General features: G+C 42.9%; 2 protein-coding genes across 3 annotated transcripts in view; one reads left to right on the forward strand and one right to left on the reverse strand.

Annotated features, from left to right (window-relative positions):
- The first annotated feature begins 842 nt into the window (after window positions 1-842).
- On the forward strand, window positions 843-2,539 carry ptrh2 (peptidyl-tRNA hydrolase 2). 2 transcript variants are annotated; one of them, XM_082547830.1, is made up of 2 exons: window positions 843-934; window positions 1,299-2,539. In XM_082547830.1, exon 2 carries the CDS (start codon window positions 1,308-1,310, stop codon window positions 1,815-1,817), a length of 510 nt encoding a protein of 169 aa, XP_082403956.1. In that variant the 5' UTR covers window positions 843-934; window positions 1,299-1,307; the 3' UTR covers window positions 1,818-2,539. The 2 variants fall into 2 exon arrangements, with proteins under 2 accessions (XP_082403956.1, XP_082403957.1); XM_082547831.1 differs by lacking the exon at window positions 843-934 and adding an exon at window positions 942-1,097.
- A 2,513-nt stretch (window positions 2,540-5,052) lies between these two features.
- Window positions 5,053-20,885, reverse strand: part of cltca (clathrin, heavy chain a (Hc)) — a 34,701-nt gene continuing 18,868 nt past the window's right edge. Inside the window, exons 7-30 of the mRNA XM_082549024.1 lie at window positions 20,077-20,274; window positions 19,780-19,980; window positions 18,993-19,145; window positions 18,717-18,839; window positions 14,795-14,932; window positions 14,539-14,703; window positions 14,240-14,420; window positions 13,610-13,773; window positions 12,380-12,505; window positions 12,151-12,293; window positions 11,580-11,814; window positions 11,348-11,470; window positions 11,120-11,265; window positions 10,859-11,042; window positions 10,576-10,768; window positions 10,191-10,348; window positions 9,825-10,097; window positions 9,357-9,674; window positions 8,965-9,096; window positions 8,755-8,865; window positions 8,500-8,670; window positions 8,190-8,411; window positions 6,589-6,664; window positions 5,053-6,311 (exon numbers count right to left, since the gene is read on the reverse strand). Coding sequence (XP_082405150.1) covers window positions 6,178-6,311; window positions 6,589-6,664; window positions 8,190-8,411; window positions 8,500-8,670; window positions 8,755-8,865; window positions 8,965-9,096; window positions 9,357-9,674; window positions 9,825-10,097; window positions 10,191-10,348; window positions 10,576-10,768; window positions 10,859-11,042; window positions 11,120-11,265; window positions 11,348-11,470; window positions 11,580-11,814; window positions 12,151-12,293; window positions 12,380-12,505; window positions 13,610-13,773; window positions 14,240-14,420; window positions 14,539-14,703; window positions 14,795-14,932; window positions 18,717-18,839; window positions 18,993-19,145; window positions 19,780-19,980; window positions 20,077-20,274 — 4,068 coding nt within the window. The 3' untranslated portion in view covers window positions 5,053-6,177. The remainder of the gene's footprint in view (window positions 6,312-6,588; window positions 6,665-8,189; window positions 8,412-8,499; window positions 8,671-8,754; window positions 8,866-8,964; window positions 9,097-9,356; window positions 9,675-9,824; window positions 10,098-10,190; window positions 10,349-10,575; window positions 10,769-10,858; window positions 11,043-11,119; window positions 11,266-11,347; window positions 11,471-11,579; window positions 11,815-12,150; window positions 12,294-12,379; window positions 12,506-13,609; window positions 13,774-14,239; window positions 14,421-14,538; window positions 14,704-14,794; window positions 14,933-18,716; window positions 18,840-18,992; window positions 19,146-19,779; window positions 19,981-20,076; window positions 20,275-20,885) is intronic.

Consider the following 20,885-nt stretch of genomic DNA (forward strand, 5'->3'; position numbering starts at 1 on the left):
TGTTTGGACAGCAGAGGAAGAATTTCATTGCACAGAGAAATGCTTCTGTACACGTGACAATAAACACTTTGAATCTTTGAATCCTGAACCATTCGAACTATGTCATATTATTTCTTATATGGATCATCTAGCTTTGGGTGTCTCAGACATTATTAACATCATCATACTGTTGGGTAAATATCATATCCATTGTGCTAAATCGAGGAACTCGACGCCTTCTTTGTTTTATTAATGATTTAAAGTTTTTTTTTTCTTTGCTTAAAAAGACTAAGAGCAAATATGCCAAAAATATTTATCAGGGCATTGCCCGTCTCCTGCTATTTTGACTTATCTTATTTTATTTTTTCATTGCTCTCCTTTACGCAAAATTTAAATGCCTGCCATATGAATCTTTTCTGTTTTGTTTTTAGATTGTATTTTTTTCTATTATTCATAATTCCTCATTGTATTTGTATTGTTATCACTGTCATCGTCTTTGAGCGTTTGTATTTTCAATTGCTCAATAAATTAAAAAAACAAAACAAACAAAAGCTGTGCAAACGAAACCGCTTCCTGTTGGCTTAACGACGTCAGCAGATGTGTTTCTGAAGAACATGCACGCAGTTTGGTTTTTGTTTAATTGGTTTTCGTAATTTTTTCGGTTATTGATTAAAGAAAAAGCACAAGTTTACTTCAGGCTAGATAAGAAATACCTGGGGAAATGTTTGGTTACGGTAGTTAAAATAATAATTTTAATAAAAATTAGTAATAAATGAAATATAACAAGGAGATTGAATAGGTACAGTGTATAGTTTAAAAGAGATTACGATGGATAAAGCTGGTACATTTCATGCAACTTCGGAGCATCGTTAACAAAGACGAAACAGCTGTTGTGTGACGTCATCACAGAGCGACGGGAAGTGAGGCAGAAGACGCTTCTTCTTGCCGAGCACAGGTATGAAATGTGACCGGTGTGGTCCTGCTGTTTCCTCCTTTCTTCTACCGTGTGCGTCTGTTCGTGTCATTCTGAAGTCCTGCTTTTCAAACGTGTTTGTAACCTGGAGGCTCAAAGTCAGCGAGTGTAGCACGTGAACAGCACGTGAACAGCACGTGAACCAGTGAGAAAAACCCGCCTTCGAACCTCTTTGAAGCAAAGTTCCCGAATTACAGCGCAAAATGGAAATTTGAATATGGACATTTTTTATGTTAAAATGGGAAGACTTATTTATTCAGAGACCTCCTCTGGAGCAGTTACAGTGTATTTCCTGTGTGTGTGTGTGTGTGTGTGTGTAGCCCTAACCTGTTTCTGATTTTTCCAGGTTTAAAGTATGGACTTGTCGTATGGCCCCTTGGTCTTGGGTGTAGCAGCTGGCCTTGGCTGTGGGCTCCTTCTTGGTTGGCGCCTTGGGGCCCGCTTTGGCGCAACATCCAAAAGTCTGTTGAAAGGGAATGGCTCTGGAGAAGCAAGCGTGATGGGAGAAGGAGGCGAGTTCAAAATGATTCTGGTGGTCAGGAATGACCTAAAGATGGGCAAAGGGAAAGTTGCTGCCCAGTGTGCCCATGCTGCTGTGTCGGCTTACAAGCAGGTCCAACGCAGGAACCCTGAGCTGCTCAGACAGTGGGAATACTGTGGCCAGCCCAAAGTGGTGGTGAAGGCGCCTGACGAGGACACCCTGATTGACCTGCTAGGCCGCGCCAAGGAAGTGGGACTTCCCGTTAGCTTGATCCAGGATGCAGGAAGGACACAGATCGCACCAGGCTCACGCACCGTGCTGGGCATCGGCCCGGGCCTGGCCGATCTGATCGACAGTGTCACTGGAGACTTGAAGCTCTACTAGAGATCCAGCTTTCAGCTGAGCTACCAGGAGTTTTATTGCAGGGCTTAGTTCAGTAATGACACATTTGTACTTTTACTGTGATAGCTCAGTGACACGGAGCAGTTCTTCACATCAACGGGACGCTCAGAAATATGATGATTTAATAACCTTTGTCCAAATTATGTACTGCTAATGAGAAGATTGATTTGTAGGAACTCATACTGTGATGTTGCACTGAAGCAGCAGAGCAGCTTAAATGAATGTAACATCACAATGGTGCTGAGACTCAATGGCATTAATTTTTTCCTATAAAATAATGTTTTGGGTTTTTTTTTTATTTTTTATTTGTAACTAGAAAACTAATTGATGGGGTGCTGCTGATGAAAGCCACAGTTACAAAGCAGAGGTGGAGGTTTTACAGAACAGCAGTTCAGAAAATCACCTTATTTTTAACATGTTTAAAATGAGAAAAGCTTTTGTCTACACGTCAGTCATGAGCTGGTCAAATTCTCTAGAAGGTAAAGAAAGATGCGCTGACTAGAAAGGAGATGTCACGCTATTAGTGTTCGTAACGCTGCTGTATTAAAATCTGCTTCGTATGAAGCCGTTTCAGTGTGAAACACTTGAAATGTGAGTTTAGAAAAGTGACAAAGACAATTGGATACATTCATGTAACTGAGTTTAAGGCTACAGATCAGAGCCATGTGTGTAAATACAACCAATGTTTCACTGTTGTGCTACGTATTTAATTTGCACCAGAGGTACACTTCAACTGTGAGAGACAGAATGTGAAAAAAAAAATCCATGAATCCACATGGTAGGATTTGTAAAGAATTTATTCGTAAATTAGGGTGGAAAATAAGTATTTGGTCAATAACAAAAATACAACTCAATACTTTGTAACATAACCTTTGTTGGCAATAACAGAGGTCAAACGTTTACTATAGGTCTTTACCAGGTTTGCACACACAGTAGCTGGTATTTTGGCCCATTCCTCCATGCAGATCTTCTCGAGAGCAGTGATGTTTTGGGGCTGTCGCCGAGCAACACGGACTTTCAACTCCCGCCACAGATTTTCTATGGGGTTGAGGTCTGGAGACTGGCTAGGCCACTCCAGGACTTTCAAATGCTTCTTACGGAGCCACTCCTTTGTTGCCCGGGCGGTGTGTTTTGGATCATTGTCATGTTGGAAGACCCAGCCTCGTTTCATCTTCAAAGTTCTCACTGATGGAAGGAGGTTTTGGCTCCAAATCTCACGATACATGGCCCCATTCATTCTGTCCTTAACACGGATCAGTCGTCCTGTCCCCTTGGCAGAAAAACAGCCCCATAGCATGATGTTTCCACCCCCATGCTTCACAGTAGGTATGGTGTTCTTGGGATGCAACTCAGTATTCTTCTTCCTCCAAACACGACGAGTTGAGTTTATACCAAAAAGTTCTACTTTGGTTTCATCTGACCACATGACATTCTCCCAATCCTCTGCTGTATCATCCATGTGCTCTCTGGCAAACTTCAGACGGGCCTGGACATGCACTGGCTTCAGCAGCGGAACACGTCTGGCACTGCGGGATTTGATTCCCTGCAGTTGTAGTGTGTTACTGATGGTGACCTTTGTTACTTTGGTCCCAGCTCTCTGCAGGTCATTCACCAGGTCCCCCCGTGTGGTTCTGGGATCTTTGCTCACCGTTCTCATGATCATTTTGACCCCACGGGATGAGATCTTGCGTGGAGCCCCAGATCGAGGGAGATTATCAGTGGTCTTGTATGTCTTCCATTTTCTGATGATTGCTCCCACAGTTGATTTTTTCACACCAAGCTGCTTGCCTATTGTAGATTCACTCTTCCCAGTCTGGTGCAGGTCTACAATACTTTTCCTGGTGTCCTTCGAAAGCTCTTTGGTCTCGGCCATGGCGGAGTTTGGAGTCTGACTGTTTGAGGCTGTGGACAGGTGTCTTTTATACAGATGATGAGTTCAAACAGGTGCCATTCATACAGGTAACGAGTGGGGGACAGAAAAGCTTCTTACAGAAGACGTTACAGGTCTGTGAGAGCCAGAGATTTTCCTTGTTTGAGGTGACCAAATACTTATTTTCCACCCTGATTTACCAATAAATTCTTTACAAATCCTACCATGTGAATTCATGGATTTTTTTTTCACATTCTGTCTCTCACAGTTGAAGTGTACCTCTGGTGCAAATTACTGACCTCTGTCATCATTTTAAGTGGGGGAACTTGCACAATCGGTGGCTGACTAAATACTTTTTTGCCCCACTGTAAATGCAGAGCTCCACAAAATCCCCTTCAGCAGCCTACTTGTGCATGTTTCTGACTGAACTGCTGGACACACACTCATTGCGTGACATCCCGACATAGCGTGGGATGACCTCACAGCCCGGTGCATCTGGCGTTCACCTGATAACAGGTCCTCCACTTTACAGATGACTGCAGGTTCACACTGAGCACCTGTAACAAAGGAGATCTCATGGTGAACGGTTACGCCAGCAGCAATAATATCCAACATGACCATTTGGCAGAAGGTCATTGATGGTCTGGAGAGGTTTATCCTTGGATGGCCAACAGACCAGACTTGCTGGCCAGCGGTACCCTGACTGCTGTTAGCTACAGGCATGTACCCCTGAGACTGCCTGCCAGACCTTTAGATGGTGCAGTGGGATCCTGCTGGTATGGACGAAGCTCGGCCTCGCGGCCAGCGCATTCCTCTGACATGAATCCAATTAAAACCTATGGAACATCGGCTATTTGTGCATCTGATGACAGCATAGAATTTCAAATTGAATGTTATTAATCGGGAGCGGATTTGTAATTTAAGTGGTCCCTTAGTATTTTTTAAGCAGTGCCGGTTTTAGTGTATAATAGCTGAAATGACTTGCATAGAGCTTTATTTTACTATAGCACCCCCTAGAGGCAAAACATGACAATATATTCGCAGCTGGGTGGCATATTGAACATTTATAGCAGTACAAACCGAGCACTTAGCCAGCCACAGAAAACGAAATGTCTCAAAACAAACAGAAGAACATTCAGGGTCGTCCAGTAACGTGCGCAACGTGTTCCTACACATTTCCTCTCTTCAACAAAGGTTTCGTACTGCACCTGCATCACGTTTGGGACTTCAGATTTAGCAATCACTGATCGTTACTGTTGTAGTAGAGACAAAAATATATGTCACTCTGTTATCACCCCCATCAGAACTGTGAGAGTTTGTTACAGCACATGCAAGACACGGTCACACTTTTCTTGACAAACAAGAAGCCTTTATTTTATTTTTTAAGTGGAAAACAAAACCGCTGTTTCATTCATTATGATCCTGATTATGCACAATCAAGTATCTTAAGTGCACAATTTAAATCTAAGGTAATTGAGATAAGAATATAAGTTCAAAGAGTTAATGATTGATTTCCTGTATACACACACACAAGCCTTAAGAAAAAAAACCTTCACAATCCCACAAGTGTTGTGATATTGTTTCTGATTTAGAGGAGTTCAACTTAACATTCAATCTAATCAAACAGGAGAACAAAGTTTGAAAAATGTCTCCTGCAGAAACAAACCACAGCGGGGAGGGGGGGGGGGGGATTGTTAGTCGAGCACAAACAGGTCTGCAGCCCCTCCTAAGGTGGAATCGTCCCACATTAAAGCCGTGTGTAAAGCACATAGACATGTCATCTGGAAGTAAATGTTTTTCTGCATAGGCTTTGCTGGAAAGAACCAAACTTTCCTGTAAATTGTACGTAAAATACTCTTCTGGGATTTTCTTCATCAAACCAGCCCTGAAGTTTGAGTTTGGGGCATTAATGGGACAGCGTAGTGTTTCAGGATTGTGGGGACGGAAGCAGCGGCCATGTGTCTGAATATACAATAATTAAATGCATTTTACAGTCTGAAAGAAGAAGCTGCTCACACACATCAAAAGGAAGAGGCTCTACATTATTTCTTCTCACTACAGAGTGCAAACCAGATGCTTCACAACAGACCTTTGTGTGTTTGTGTGGTTTTCTTTTCTTGTTTTGGAGAAGACCAGCTCTTCCCACAAACCAACCCTCCCATTGTACATAAACCATTTCCCATTCAAATAAAATAAACATAAGAAAAATTAATGTAGTCAATACGGAATGTGAGGAAATTAAATCTGTGATTCAAACCTTTCGTTTGACAACAGAACAAAAACTGAGTCCTTCATGGCAGTTTAAGGGGGGTAAAGAAAGGTTTAAAAACAAAAGAAAGATGAAGACGAGTTTGTTGCTGTTCTCCTCTCCCTGTTGAAGGCAGAGCGAGAGGGTAATGGTGTGGTGAAGGACTGTGGGGGATGGATGGATGGAAGCTCCACCCTGTAAGTGGAGATAAGGAGCTGGGGTCTTTACATGCCATAGCCGAAGCCTGGCTGAGCTGCTGGTTGACCGTATCCTGCGGGCGCCTGGTAGCCGTAGCCATACGCTTGCTGAGGGGCCACAGGGACGCTTGGGCCTGCTGTCAGCATCAGCTGGGGTGTTCCTGCGAGCCGACACACAGAGGAAACATGTCACACATGCACATTTGTTTTTGTTTCCTCGTTCAGATTTAAAAGCTTAGACTGGAAGCTGGTTTTATTTTTATGTCATCAGAAGTATAACAACAAGTTAAAGCCAGGTTTTCAGGACCTTTCATGACTTAAAGAATTCACAGTGATTAAACCGAGTGACTACAGAAGACCCTGGAACCACAAAGTGAAAGACGAGAAAGCAAAGCGTTCTCCTGGATACTGATCACGATAAGTGGATGTTGAGGTTACCGTAGACGATGGGTTGCGTCTCTGTTGCCTGCTCCTCCTCTTTCCTTACAGACTCTGAGGTTTCAAGTTTATCTACCTGCAAACAGAATACATGAATACATTTAGCAAAACGCTGAAACCCTTAAAAATGAAACTTACACGGTTCAAGGTCAGGAAAAAAAAAAGTAGGGGTCAACACACGATCTCTTAACAATAATGGACTCTTGCAGCAGATGGTGCGAGCCCTCAGAGCCCCGAGCTCAACGATACGTGTCAATGTGGGATCACATGAACCCACAGAGGCAACTGAGAACTTCCAACTGCAATAAAAACGTTAATAAAGTGCCATATTTTGCATGATTTTAAAAATACAACCATTTATGACATCCTCAGTTACGTTTAGTAGCAAAAGCAGTTGCCCTTTATTTCTTAATAGTCAACTAATGAAACGTGAATATCAGTAACGGCTTCTGCAGTCGAAAACAACAGTCGTTGTTTTAACATCTTTTTTGGGCATAAATGCTGAGACTGGGGTTGCTATGATGGTCCAGTGTTTCCCTGCTTCTGCCTCACAGAGGCAGGAAATAAGTCAGTTCCTGTCAACCAGCAATATACATGAATACAAGTGAGAGCAGGAGGAACCTTTCTGAGCAGTGAGTCAGATAACTGCTAGCAGCAATATGCAGAATGGACTTCTACGGTCCAAAGGGGAAAGCAGCAGCAGCTGGATGCATGTTGTTTCTAAAACACAGCAATAAAGGCTTCCTCAGCAGTTTACTTCCACACCCCGTGTGCACATTCAGTTTGTCCATGCAGTGTAACAAACAGCAGCCCTTTAATTAAAAGCAGTGAGACAAAGCTGCTGAGTGTCTCATGCTGTATGTGTCACACTGCTGCAGCAGTAAGACTCAGCTTATTTAGAGGCGGAGCCAGGTTACTTCAGGTGCTTCCTATCGTTCAAAGCCTTGTGCATGAAGCTGGGCAAACCAACAGCCTGCAGGTTTGTATGAGCAAGACTTTTATTTGGTTAACACACATGCATCAAGTCCCAAGCATCAGAATGCAACACAAAAACCCAACAGTGTTACACAGCTGGAGGTAAATGCACTTTAGATATGCGGTATATCATTTTTTATAATTGTTGACGCGCCCAACTTCACAGGAATGCTTCAAATCACTGCGTCGACGCCACTGAACAACATACTGAATAATAAGACTTACTTACATGCTACGGCTATACCAAGTTTTGTATTACAGCCTATATGGATAGTTGCCCAACAATTACAAAACCAGTTTGACCGACTGATCAGTTTTTGAGTGCGCAAAGAGCATTAGAGCTAAAACCATGCACACTCCAGGCTGCAATCTCCTAAACTGAATGCTGATCAAACACAGAGCTTTAAACTGTCACCTGTTCCTTAACTGCATCAACCTGAAAGAGAAGAGGAGCAGCACAGAAGATGAACATTTAAAAAAAACAAACTGGCAGAGGCGGCTGGAGATGCAAAGTAATCAGACAAAATTGTGCAAGTTTTATTTCACTGAGGATTCCTCGTGTGCCAACGTGTCCTCAGATCTTTTGAGTGACCATCTAACAGGAAACCCGAGAAGAGCCGACTCACCTTGCTGAGGTACTCCCTCATGACCTGAATGAAGTACGGCATAGAAAAGTCCATGATGTTGTGCCTCCAGGAGGTCTCCAGCACCACATCAGGTCGTAGCAGATCGTAGCAAGTGAACAGGCAGGCGGCAAAACACTCCTTCTTGTTCTCCTGCAGGAACCAGGACAGCAGCTCCTCTGCCAGCTCTGTGTCTTTGGATTCTGAAGCATACTGCATGGCATCCTGCAGAGCGAGAGGCAGCACACACAGGGTCAGGAAGAGTGCAACACACCTGCTTACCTTAACCTGAGCACTCAAACGGAAGGGGCACCTTATAAAGCTTGTCCTTCTTGCAGAGCTCTACGCTCTGTTTCCAGCGGTTGTTGCCCTTAAACAGGTAGGCAGCGATTCTCCTGAACTCAATCAGCTCGTGCTTCTCCAAGCGCTGGGCCAGTGAGATGTTGTCAAAGTTATCGTAGGCATCTATTGATGTTCTCAGTGCCTAGCAGGAGTACGCAGAAAATGAAAGCGTGAGGTGGGTATTTTTGAAATAACAGAAGATTGAACTAAATCCACAGTTACTCACCTGATAGTCCTCCTCTGTGATGAAGAGGTTGTTAAGTGCTTCGTTGACCGATTTGTTGTTGTGGTTCTGTACTGACCGTAGGTACGGTTTGACCAGAGGCAGCTGTTTCACCTGTTAACACACAAGTGCGCTCAGTGCTCAGCCCAGTTTGAACCACAGAGGAAACCAGCCTGATGCATCTGAATCATTATGACATGGAACAACATGTACCTTGGTGAAGAAGTTGACGGCGCGTGAGTGGTCCAGTCTGGGGGAAAGCACTATAAGCAAATCGTTCAGTAACAATGGTTTGAACTCCAGATAGAACTGGATGGCTTTGTAATACAGCTCCACGTTGGCCACCTACAGCACACACAGAAGCAAAGAAATGATTTCATGCTTCTAAACAAATCTGTTTAATAAAAACAAAACACTGCATTAGGAGATAAATGTATTGGCTTCTGTTTTTTGCAGACTGCTGGAAAATTGTAATTAGCTTGACTCGTACCAGACCAGCCAAGATTTTACTGCTACATTAATGTGACACAAACGGTCAACGTTGTGCATCCTTGTTGGGAAGAAAAAAAAACAAGTCGTGATTGTGATATCCAATTAAACTGTACCTTGGTGATGATGTCTTTGAACTGGCCCTCCTTCCAGGCATCTGTCGGGTGGTTCATCATGGTGATGATGGCGTTGTCGTACTCCTCGTATTTGTCATACAGGAAGACAAGTTCGGCCCACAGGTGAGCCTGCTCTGCTGCTCTCAGGACCTTTGGGATGTTAACTCTTGACCAGAAGAGCTCCAGATGCTCCCTCATCTTCTGGGGCTTGAACTTGGAATAGAGAATGGCCAGCTCTGTGAACATCCCCATGTGAGCACGCTCCAGGCCCAGGGCGGCCTCCAGCATGGTAATCAACTCCTCAAAGTAACCACGGTCCTGAGAGAGAACAACAGCGATGGGAGGTCGTCAAATGTTTGCTCATTTTTGGGCTAAGCTACGAGAGCTGCACACCTCAAAATCATTATGCCAGATTTCAAACTTCTGAATTTATTTTAAGGACAATAATGCTTCTCATCGATCTCTTACTTGGTAGTAGTTAATCAGCTCCTCCAGCTCATCGGCGTGCACTACGATATGGAGACCACACATCTGCGCCAGTCTGAACTCCTGTCCATCCACACAGGCGAAGCACACCTCTTTCCAGGTGCGGGTGCTGTTGGCCTTACGGGCGCCGTCCACAGCAGCCTGGTACTCTCCGAGGTGCACCAGGGTTGAAGCCAGACGACCAAAGTTGGAAACGTTGTTGTACAACAGTTTAGCGGCCTCATACATTTTCTCATCATAGCAGCGGTCACCAACCTAAAGCAAATAAAAAGTACAATAAACATTATTTCATCGATGACCCGTCGGCTCGTCAGAGCGTGAGTGACTCTGCGTGAGAGTGAGCTCAACCTGTTGGATGTGAGCATTATTGGGCCCATTGATGAACTCCTCAAGTTCAGCAAGGCGGTTGGTTTTGGCCAAAGCAAAGATCAGCTCGGTCTCTACGTAGGATTCGCGGGCCTTCTTACGAGCCATCTGCAGGAATTTGACCAAGTCCTCCCAGTTACCTGCAACATATTTACATTAATGAGGCTGTTGCTCTGTTTTCACAGTAATCCTTTCATATCTGCTGCACAAGCAAAGCTACTGCACAGGCTGCCATCTAAGACCCGATAACACAGTCGATGTAATTGATTGATTGATTAATTAATTGCTTTCAATTAAAGTGGCACGAGCACACAACTAACAGCCTTCACTAAAACCTGCTCTAATTTAGTGAGACCATTCTGCGTACCACTCGTATCAGCAGCCTGTACCACCTCCATGTATGCAGAGGGGTCGTCAGCCTTGATGTAGGAATCAATGGCTTCCTTAACAAGGCCCTTCTGCAGCTGAGCCTTGGCCAGCTGGCTCCACACAGCGGGCTCATTGCAGCGCTCTGCAAACTCATAGGCTCGGTCCAAGTTGCCAATATGCTCGATCAGCACCTGTGGGGCAGGAGGCAGACAGGAAGTATTATCAAACCTTCTTCAGGTAATACGATTATTTGTCCAAGTGTCGAGAAAATAAGAAGAGACCTGCACAGCAGAGGTGTTGACATCAAACTTTTTAAAGATGGCAAAGGCCTCCTCAAAGAGCTCATTACTGATGGCAATGTTTGCGATGTCAGGGGCATCATAGTTATCTAGCCTGCTGATATATTCCATCACTCGAGTACGGTCAGCCTTGATGGCCGTCAAGATCAACAGGTTCTGCAGATTTCTGTGGGAGAAAGAAAAAGATCAGGATTTCTGTGCAGTTTTAAAATAATCGGGATGAACAGTACAGCACTACAGCACCTGTGTTCACTGAAGACTGAGTTATCCAACACAATCTTCTCCAGCAGCTCAATGAGCTCGTTGGGCAAGTCAGCAGTCATGAAAGCCTTGACTGTGACCGAAACCTCCTCTGGGTCCTGGGTTTCTGACAGTGCTGTCTGCACCACCTGACAGCACAAAGTAAGTAAGTTTAGAGAAGCAGTGCTGGCGGGCAGGGAGATTAAAAACCCACAGAACTTGTGTGCGTACCTGATCAATAAGTGGTCGCCTGTAGGGATTGGTCTCCAGCAGTACGCTGGCCCACAGGTCAGGGTCTCTGCGTCGTACAAGGTAGCGAGACAAGCTTTTGAAGAGGGAGTTCTCATTGCAGACCTGATGGAAGAAAGAAAGAATTACAGTGCTTTGTGCTACAGTTAAGTTCACAACAACAGAACTGGATTGGCTGAAACTTGGACTGGTGGCATCAAATCATCTTGCTCACATTGATCAGCTCCTGGTCACACTGTCCTCTCTCATAAGCTACACATGCCAAATGGGGGTCTCTCTTCTCACAGTACTTTCCCACCACACGGCTGTCATAGTAAGGGTTTTCCCTCAGGAAGCGTTCAGGGTTGTTGTTGCTGTCAATGTAGATCTTGGCCAGAGCATTGTGGGTTGCTGGCTCTTCACAGCCTTCATGGATACGAGACTCGAGCCAGGGCAGGAGCAGCTTCAGCCTGCAAGGACAGCGGACGTCAGAACTATCCCTGGCTGCGTATACAGCTTTGACGCTTGGGTCAAATCTAGTTTCAGTAAGCTGTAAACGATGAGTAATACAATTATACAAATATAAATCATATATATGTATATATAAATTTTTATTTCAAATGATTAAAAAAAGTTATTTGACAAAAGCCAGCTCCAAAAGAAGCCGTAAACATCTGCATCACAGTTTCCCTCCTGATATTCACTCATTAACGTCCATACAGCTCCCTGAATTACACTGAAGAATAAGCGTCAGGTAAAAATTCATTATGTTTTAGAAAATAACATAAGTTGAATGTGTGCAGCACCTGTTCCTCTTTTCCACCTCAGCGACCAGTTCATCCGTGGAAAACTGTCCTCTGACAACCAGGATCAGACTCTTGATGACATCCTCAGAGCAGTCCACATCTAAGAGGCCACCAATCACCACAGGCAGACGGCTCGGATTTACCTAAGCAAAGATTTCACAATAAATCTCTCCTTGATCTGTGAATGAACCGTGCTCTGAAAACTAAATGTCTCTGTGTTGACTCTTACCTTCTGAACATAGATCTCAATGTATTTCTGCAGGTTGTTGCGGTACAGGTAGAGGACCAGGTCGTGGACAAAGTCGAAACGGTCACAGACGATGATGAGTGGGAGCTGGTCAGTTAGTTTGGCTTCCTGTGCATCACAGAGTAATGGGGAAGAGAGTGTAGTCAGTGAATCTGTACACAGTCGAATGTTTAGATTGGTTTGGTTTCTGCCCTCTATAATTATAATCACCAAAAAAATGTCTGTTATTTAAAAGTATCAGGACTTAATCAGTTAAAAAACCACATAGAAACAAAATCAAGCGTCTTGGCTTTGTTAGCTAGGGAGGCTAAAGGGATGGCCAAACTATTGAAAACAACGTGTGTGTTTCGCACTAAAGAACAATAAACTTCCTTCATACTAATAAGCAGAGATGCCAGTTCTCACTAAGCAGTACTGAAACACTGCTGCCATCCACAGGATTTAAAAAACAAAACTGGGATTGTGCATCTTGACACGACTATCCAACAACATGCTGCACTAGAAAAAAAGCTCCTTACAAGATTACACACAACACAAACCGACACTTTCTGTGTTTAAATGTGAAGTAAAGGAGCCTAACACGGTCACCGTTACCTGCACACGCAAGAGCCAATGAATGACTACGACTACGTAAAGTTAATAGATCAGTGGCTACACATAGATACACCCCAGCAGGTGTATGGACTGTGGTGTATAAACATATACGCCTCCATACAAATCCCAGTTTCAATCATGTGTCTGAAAATAATGGGAAAGGGGTGAAAGAAAAGCAGGGAATGAATCCTGCACTGTGGGGAGGAATAGATTTACCTGATACATGTCCTGCCATTCCAAAGACAAAAGAGGAAAAGGACAAAAGATAATTGACTGCCATCAGGACTGCTGGTTGAACAATTTGCAACAAATACAGGTAAACTGTCAATGTGTGCAGCTTGGCTTTTCTATAAAATATAAAGACAGACTATGCACTGTAAGCAACGTCTGATTATAAAATAGAGATTTCAGGAGAGTTTAAACTTTTGATCAACCCAACATTAAATTCATAAAACTACTGATAAAGTTCTGACAGCGTTACAGGTTACAAACAAGCACCAGTAGGAACCAACTGAAAAATAACAGGCGAGGGTAAAAGAATAACAAAAATTAAAAGAGTCAAAGTCATAAAAGCTGCTTGTGTCAGTGTTTGATCGCTCCAGTCATCCCTGTCACTACCTTGAGGAAGTTCTTGACACGCTCAGGATCGTAGCAGTTGCTCTCTCTGCAGATCCTTTCCACCTCTTTGATCTGGCCCGTCTTGCAGGCAGCTTGGATGTATTTGAAGTGAACTTCAGGATCCTGACTGAAGTTTACAATAGAGCCCAGGAAATAGAACAAACCTGAGGGGAACACACAGTTAAAATTAAGCTTCAAATGGGATCCATGTGGATAGGGACATTGCTGACATTAAAATATTGTTCTTCCCCAATTAGTTTACCTATTAGTACCTACTCAGATCGTCTCGTTTTCCCTGATAATCGAGTACCATCTAAAATGCTTGTCCCTTATTACTGGGTTTCAAAAAGGGCAATTTTGATGTTGGTGAAGGAGATGCTTTCATGACTCATTGTGTAATGCCACTGACTAGCCAAGCAGTGGCATGTAGTCTGCTGACGTCACACATTCAGATTGCTTGGAACCCCGGTCAAGTAGGTATTAAAGAAGTACCTGGTAGCAGGTACTACCATCTAATGGAAAACCCTAAAAACCATGTTGAGCAGTAGGTACAAGTGAGCTATTTGTATTGGCTGGATTATGGATTACTGATATAATAAAGAATGTTAAGAATGAATTTTTATGTCTCACCTTCAAAGCTCTTGAAGGACTCAAAGAGTTCAGTGAGAGCCTGTGTGGTGAGCTGTTCATGGTACTTGGACGCCACCTGGACGCAGATCTGCAGGTTCTGGCGGATGTTAGCTGAGAGCATGGCCCTGAGGCACTCCAGAGAATCTTCCACTGACAATGAGCCAAAGTAGTTCACCAACCACTGGAGGTTGTGTGGGGGGGAAAAAAAAGTTAATTCAGAGGCTGTACAATCTACAGCAAGCAATGACACATTTGCCAGATGGGAAAACACTTTGACTGTGTAGGTAAGTGAAGCCTACCTCTGGGTTGAGCAGGTGTGTGTGCACCACAGCACGCTTGATGTCATACAGGTCAGTGTAGTGCTCGAGTGCTCTTTGCAGGAGTCCAGCTTTCTCACACAGCTGGGCAATGTGGGCACGATCATAGTTGGTGAACATCTGGTTGCCCAGGATTGCATCAGCAACCTACACCATGAGACGAATCATTAGAAAACAGTGATTCATGCTTAACAAATGGATTCATTTCATTCTTTCAAGTGTGTGCATATTGGTCTACCTGTGGTGCATGCATGAGGTTCATCTCCAGCAGGCGAGTCTGGAGAGGTCCTTCTGAGGGTCTGTTGTTTTTCAGGGCATCCAGAAGGAATGATGTGCACTGCTGAATCAGGTTGTACTCCATAAACACATCCACAATCTGGACAAAAACAGAACCACAGGTAAGAAATAAACCAAAAATTAGACTACACTTGTACAGCTGAGAAGTATTAAAAAACAACAACAAAAAAGGCCTGTTTGTATCAAATATGGTAGCACTTATTTACTGCAGCTTTCACCTTTGATATAAACCCAACATTCTTGTCAGCAGTCTAATGTTCGGCACCACTTAAAGGATTAAATGTGAGGAATGCAGCCCACACAGTTCTCTAAAGCTTTTAGACAAGTTGCAATGACAAGTGAAAGTTGTCTGAATACAGTAACTGTTTAAAAAAAAAAAAAAAGCCTGCCTGTGATGCAATGATTTGTGTTCCTATCAGCTGCTCTGTTGCACTTTAGGAACACGAGCTGTGTCAGCGGTTGACATTTGCAGCACGGAGGTTATGCACAGGCAGGAAGTAAAGGAAGAGGTGAATTTCCTTTATACCATGTGAAAGGCAAGATTTAGAAACATAAACGTGTGCTCAAACTTGTTCAGTGTTTTCCACCATTATAAACTAGTATATTATATACTTATTAGGGATGGACCGATCGATATTACGTATCGCTCCGATACTGACCTAAATTACTGGATCGGATATCGGAGAGAAATAAAAAAATGTAGCCCGATCCATTAAATATCAAAAAAGCACCTCACAAAACTTGCGACACGGCGTAACTCAGCTCATAACCGTAGCACGTCGGACCAGTACACGTCATGTGATAGAGCGGCTGTGGCGTGCGAGACCTGTCGGCGGTCTGGTTGAGCATAGGGCTGGGCGATATGACCCAAAATTCATATCTCGATATTTTTTACCTGGACGGCGATATAAGATATATATCTCGATATTTTTTTTTAAAAGCCATAAAGTAAGAACAAAAAGAGAGTTCTTAGTCAAAGCTGTGTCCCAGATGTCACACAGGCACTTTTATTAACATAGAGCAGATGTACATAAAATTTACTCAAAAATAAATTATGAGCATTTATTAAATAATAATGCTCCATAAATAAAAGAAAACAATGTTGTTTTTGTGCATAACAAAAAGCTCACAATTGTGCAGTCAAAATGTAAACTAAAAGACGCTGAGCACAATAACAAAGACAGATTTCACAGCTGCTCTGTTCCCAACTTCTACTCTGTGACTGACAGCATTGAGTTTGAAATCCTCTTCGTAACCACGTCTCTGAACAGGTGCCATTTATGGTCCTTATACACAGTAGGGTAATATTACGTTGAAGCACAGTACGTATCACTCCGCGAGGCTCCTCGGTAGCCGCAATGCTCTGACAATCCATCAAGCGGTGCAGCACCGTAGCTTACCAAAGTCGTACTAAAACATTTTTTGACAGATTGCTGAGCGTGTTCCACATAAAATCGGTTCGCGGCCATCAAGCACAACCAGAATTCATACATAAGGCGCGCTGTCAATTTTTGAGAAAATGCAAGGATTTTAGGCCGCGCAGCGCCTCTGGGCTGCATGGCGTTAGCGTGGTTAGCTCGTTAGCGTGGTTAGCTAGCTAACACGTTGACGGCGTCCAGCCCCACGCACGGGTCGATGCGCAGTAACTCGTTAACAGAGATTTGCCGTGTTCATCTTGTCGCTTCCTGCAGGTGAAGCGATGGGGGAGGAGGGGGAGTTGTGTTCAGTGAAGGAGGGGCGAGGCCGAGTAAAGTTGCGTAAAGACAAAAGTGGATGAAAGAGAGGCAAACTTGCGGCTCCACAAGTATAGTTATAACGTAACATAGACTATATCGATATAAAAGATATTGTCAGATCTTATATCTCGTATAAAAATATATCGATATTTTTTAAAAACTCGATATATCGCCCAGCTCTAGTTGAGCATTTAGAGCCTCGCTACCAAACCAGCATTTCATCTCTGAGGAAGGTATCCCAGAGAGAAGTAAAGCAAGTGTGTAAGTTCATCTCTGAATGTTTGTAAAGCATTCCCGATATATGGAGCGACTGCCTCTCTCTCCCTCTCCTTCAATCATGAAACTGATCAATGATCAGCTGATCGGCTTTTCTGTCGCAAGTCCGTCTCTCGTTTGTTTTTGGCCCACTTTGCACCAGAAAGAGGAAACCAGCAACTGAACAACAGCAGCACATTGAAGCTTGATAAGCTGTTGTTAGACTGTATTTAATATTACTTTCTACACCAGGATCTTTTTCTACAGCTGACCTAACTGTGCAGGGGCGGATCTAGCAAAGTTTAGCCAGGGGGGGCAGCAGGGCATGAACAGGGAAAAGGGGGCACAAAGACATACTTTTCTTTCTTATTCTCATTTAAAATGTCGAGCTTTTAATAAATAATTATCTGAATCTTACACCCAAAGTTTTAATCTGATGTAAAATGTATAGAAGTCCATTACTGTATATAGTAACTGTTAAGTCTAATATACCCTAGTAAACTATAGTACTTTGTCCTTTGGGAACCATCTGTGCAGTCTGCAGCTCTGTAGAAGAAAGATGTTGAATCTATTTAATTATTGTAGAAAAATAATTTATTTCTATGCTTTTTATTGTTAAACACGTGCATTAAATTATGGTTGATTACGTCGATTAAGTATCACGAGGCGGAGGGTGGGGGGTGGTTTCCTATTATTTTTGCTGGGAGTTTGCAACCCTATTAGTTTGGTTGCTTAATATTTCTGCTAAATACTCTTTAAAATACCAGAATAGGGAGGATGGAGCAGGTTTAAGTTTATTTGCTCATTATTGCTGAACTATGAAATATTTTGGGTGCAGTGTATTTTTTGCATACAGGTATAACAGAATAGCTTTAGTGGGTTTTTTTAAACTTGAGTATGAACAAAATATTTAAAAAAAAAAAACAGTTTTATTGATTAAAAAATACAATATATCAGAGTCATATCGGTATCGGCAGATATCCAAATTTATGATATCGGTATTGGACATAAAAAAGTGGTGTCGTGCCATCTCTAATACTTATGCTCAATAAACTTATTCAGTGTTTTCCACACTGAAGTAGGCAGGCATAAGTATATGACACAATAATAAACACCAAATAGTTTTGTTTTTTTTAAGTTGTCATTTCTGCCTAACAGAATGATGACATCCTTTTCAATTTACTACTGAAACACCCGTGCCTTTATTTTGAAAGTTCAGCTAATGCTACCCAGCTACCCTTCTTGTCCTGCACTCCTTGCTGTGTGGCCGGGTTGTTGTTGTAGTGGTCCTCAATGTCTTTCTCAGGCCATCCCAGAGAGGCTCTGGTTCTGTGGCCAAATACAGCTAACTCCACCTTCTTGAACTGCAGCTGGTGACAGCAGTCCTTGTTGCTCTGAGGCTAGCTAGAGAAACACTGACCAGAACCTGCGGCAGCCAGAGAACCGCTTAATGTGCCCCTAACACTGAGATCACGGAGGCTCCAGAGCACAACAACGACTATTGTCCTTTGTATTGGTCAGTTGTTTATTTGTTACCAAGTACTTGACAAATAAACATGAAAACAACATTAAGCGTGTTTTATTCATTCACTCACTTAAGAAAGCACATGCTTCTCTAACTTCACACATATACGGTTTGCAGCCATGCCTACTGCAAATAAAGTCTGCATTGTAGCTGTAAACTCATTCTGCACTTAAAAATTCTATTTGTTTACATTCTGGGACAATTTCAGGCTGACTTGTTAATCACAGAGAAAGTGATAATTAAGTGACCTCAAGGTCACATAACACAATTTCAAAATAAAATAACTGTTGGACTACTGTATCAAAAATAAAAACATACTGCATCACTACATATCCTTCATATCCTACCTGTGTAATGTCAGCCAGTGGCTCTTCATCTTGGACTAGCATCTGTGCGAACTGCAGGCCCTGTTCTGGATTGATCCGCATCACATTCCTGAGCAGAAAGATCCAGTCTGGTGTGTAGCCGACCTGGAACAAAGAAAGAAAATGCTACAATAACCAACAAGCTCTCTCCACTCCACTTAATGGTCAGAACCAATTTCATTAAACTAGATTAAAAAATAAATAAAATCCAGAGTACAGATAATTAAAAGTAATGGCCAAATGCAATCTTAGACATACCTTTTTGGCGTACAGGACAATCTTAGGAAACTGACCAGTCTCTGCAAAGCACTGAATGACCTTGTTGGGAACGTTGGCCCTCAGGTACACACTGAGAGCCAAGGTAGGATCCACCGCCTTCACCAAGTCACCCAGTTCTTCAGAACACTCCAACTGGAATACACAAGAAGCATCAGACGTTTAAGAGAGACAATTATGAAAAACAACAACAACCAAAAAAAAAACATTGTTTAAATGCAAATAATAAATGTATGACAATAAAAAAATCTTAACACTGTTTCAGTAAAAGGACTAGATGTTACAATCCCTGACAATGCACTGCTTCAAATAAAGTCTTGAGGGATGGCTGAGGAAAGGCAGAAACTTTACCAGCGGGACACATTGTTGTGTGCCTTCACGGGCTGTTTCGGTCTTTTATCACAAGCTGTTCTGCCGGATTTTAGTTTCTTTTTACCTTCCTTGGTTAGGTTTAGGGATTAGAGATCTGATCTAGATTATAGTATTAACACTTTGATGGACTTCTCTAAAACTGTTGGGATTGGTTCTCCACTGATATAGAAAATATAGCAAATATTAAGTGAATGAAAATCAACTCAAATGCATAATTCACTTTTTTCTTAACCATGGAGAATTTGTAGATTCAAAGTTTCTGAAGGGGACTTCCTAAATTCCTTGCATATCACGTGATCCTGCTTGATCCAAGATAACAGGCAAGTTGTGTAAACATAACAGGCAGCTCAGGAAGAGCGACTTCCTGCGAGCTGGCGCTTAGATGGATGTACAGTACCTTGTCTTCCTTCAACCACTTTTCCAAAAGCTGCTTTCGCCCCTGCTGGAGGACAGGCCTGCAAAGCTCCAGGGACTCAAACTTATTGAGCTGACCCTGGTCTAACAGGATACCAAAGTACTGCAGCAAGGGGGAGGTTTGGCCAGGCTGAGTGGGAACACTCTGGAAACGACGGATGGTATCTGGAGTGCGCAGGATGCCCTGAGTGAAGAAATGTCAGCAGAATATGAGAAAAGCCATAAAGCAATGATAAAAGACAAAACGGGCAGTAAAAGACCATGGAAGTCACTAATGTACCTTTGGTGCATTAGCAGCAACCTTGGCGGCCTCGGAGTAGTTGCCAGCAGCAAACAGGTTGTTGAACTTGCGTGCAAACAGCTCTTCGGCTCCCGTGAGGTTGTTGCGGACAGCTAAGCGGAGAGCCAGATCTGGATTCTGCAGCACGTTGGTGATGTAGGGAATGATGTTTTCCTCTTCCACACAGACAGACAGAACCTGTGCCACAGGAAAAGACATTTTTAAAGTCAAAGTCAATCTGTGAAGTTTATGTCAGGCATGTGGAACAGATTCACAGATTTGGTCAAATACACAATGAAACGTTGATTGGAAAAACAGTCTTTTGTACTTTAACTCATCTTAGATACATTATGACCACAGAGGCATGATTCAATACACTTTTGTCAGGTAACCAAAAATAAATAAATCAGTAGTCAAGATGTTAAATTTAAGTATGTGCAATGAAATTAAACTCCGTCTAGCACTGGGATATGGGTGCTGAATGCAAATGTTATTTTAGTGGCTCAGTGTAACACAGGGCTTGTGTGTGAAGTCTGGCAACTACTCAAGCAGGATCACTTACTATAATGTTACTGGACTAAATGGAAGTAATGTGGAAATGTAAATACATGAAAATAAACAAAAAAGAAGGAAAAGGAGTTTAACAAAAGGTTTCCTAGTGTTCATCCTGTGTTCTGCTCAGTGCGCACTACATGTGTCCAGAGGAGAGTACGCTTGTAGAGGCTGATATTAAAGTCCGATAATTACTATCATGAGGGAGACCAGCCTGCACACTAAGCCCAGGGTGGCCTAACATTTTGTTCCTAAAT

The sequence above is a fragment of the Aulonocara stuartgranti genome, assembly GCF_965226115.1.
Source record: "Aulonocara stuartgranti genome assembly, chromosome: 10".
NCBI classification, from domain to species: Eukaryota; Metazoa; Chordata; class Actinopteri; order Cichliformes; family Cichlidae; genus Aulonocara; species Aulonocara stuartgranti.

Bases quoted from the DNA above. Each gene is read 5' to 3' on its own strand.
- ptrh2 (XM_082547830.1), top strand. From the start codon at position 1,308: ATGGACTTGTCGTATGGCCCCTTGGTCTTGGGTGTAGCAGCTGGCCTT.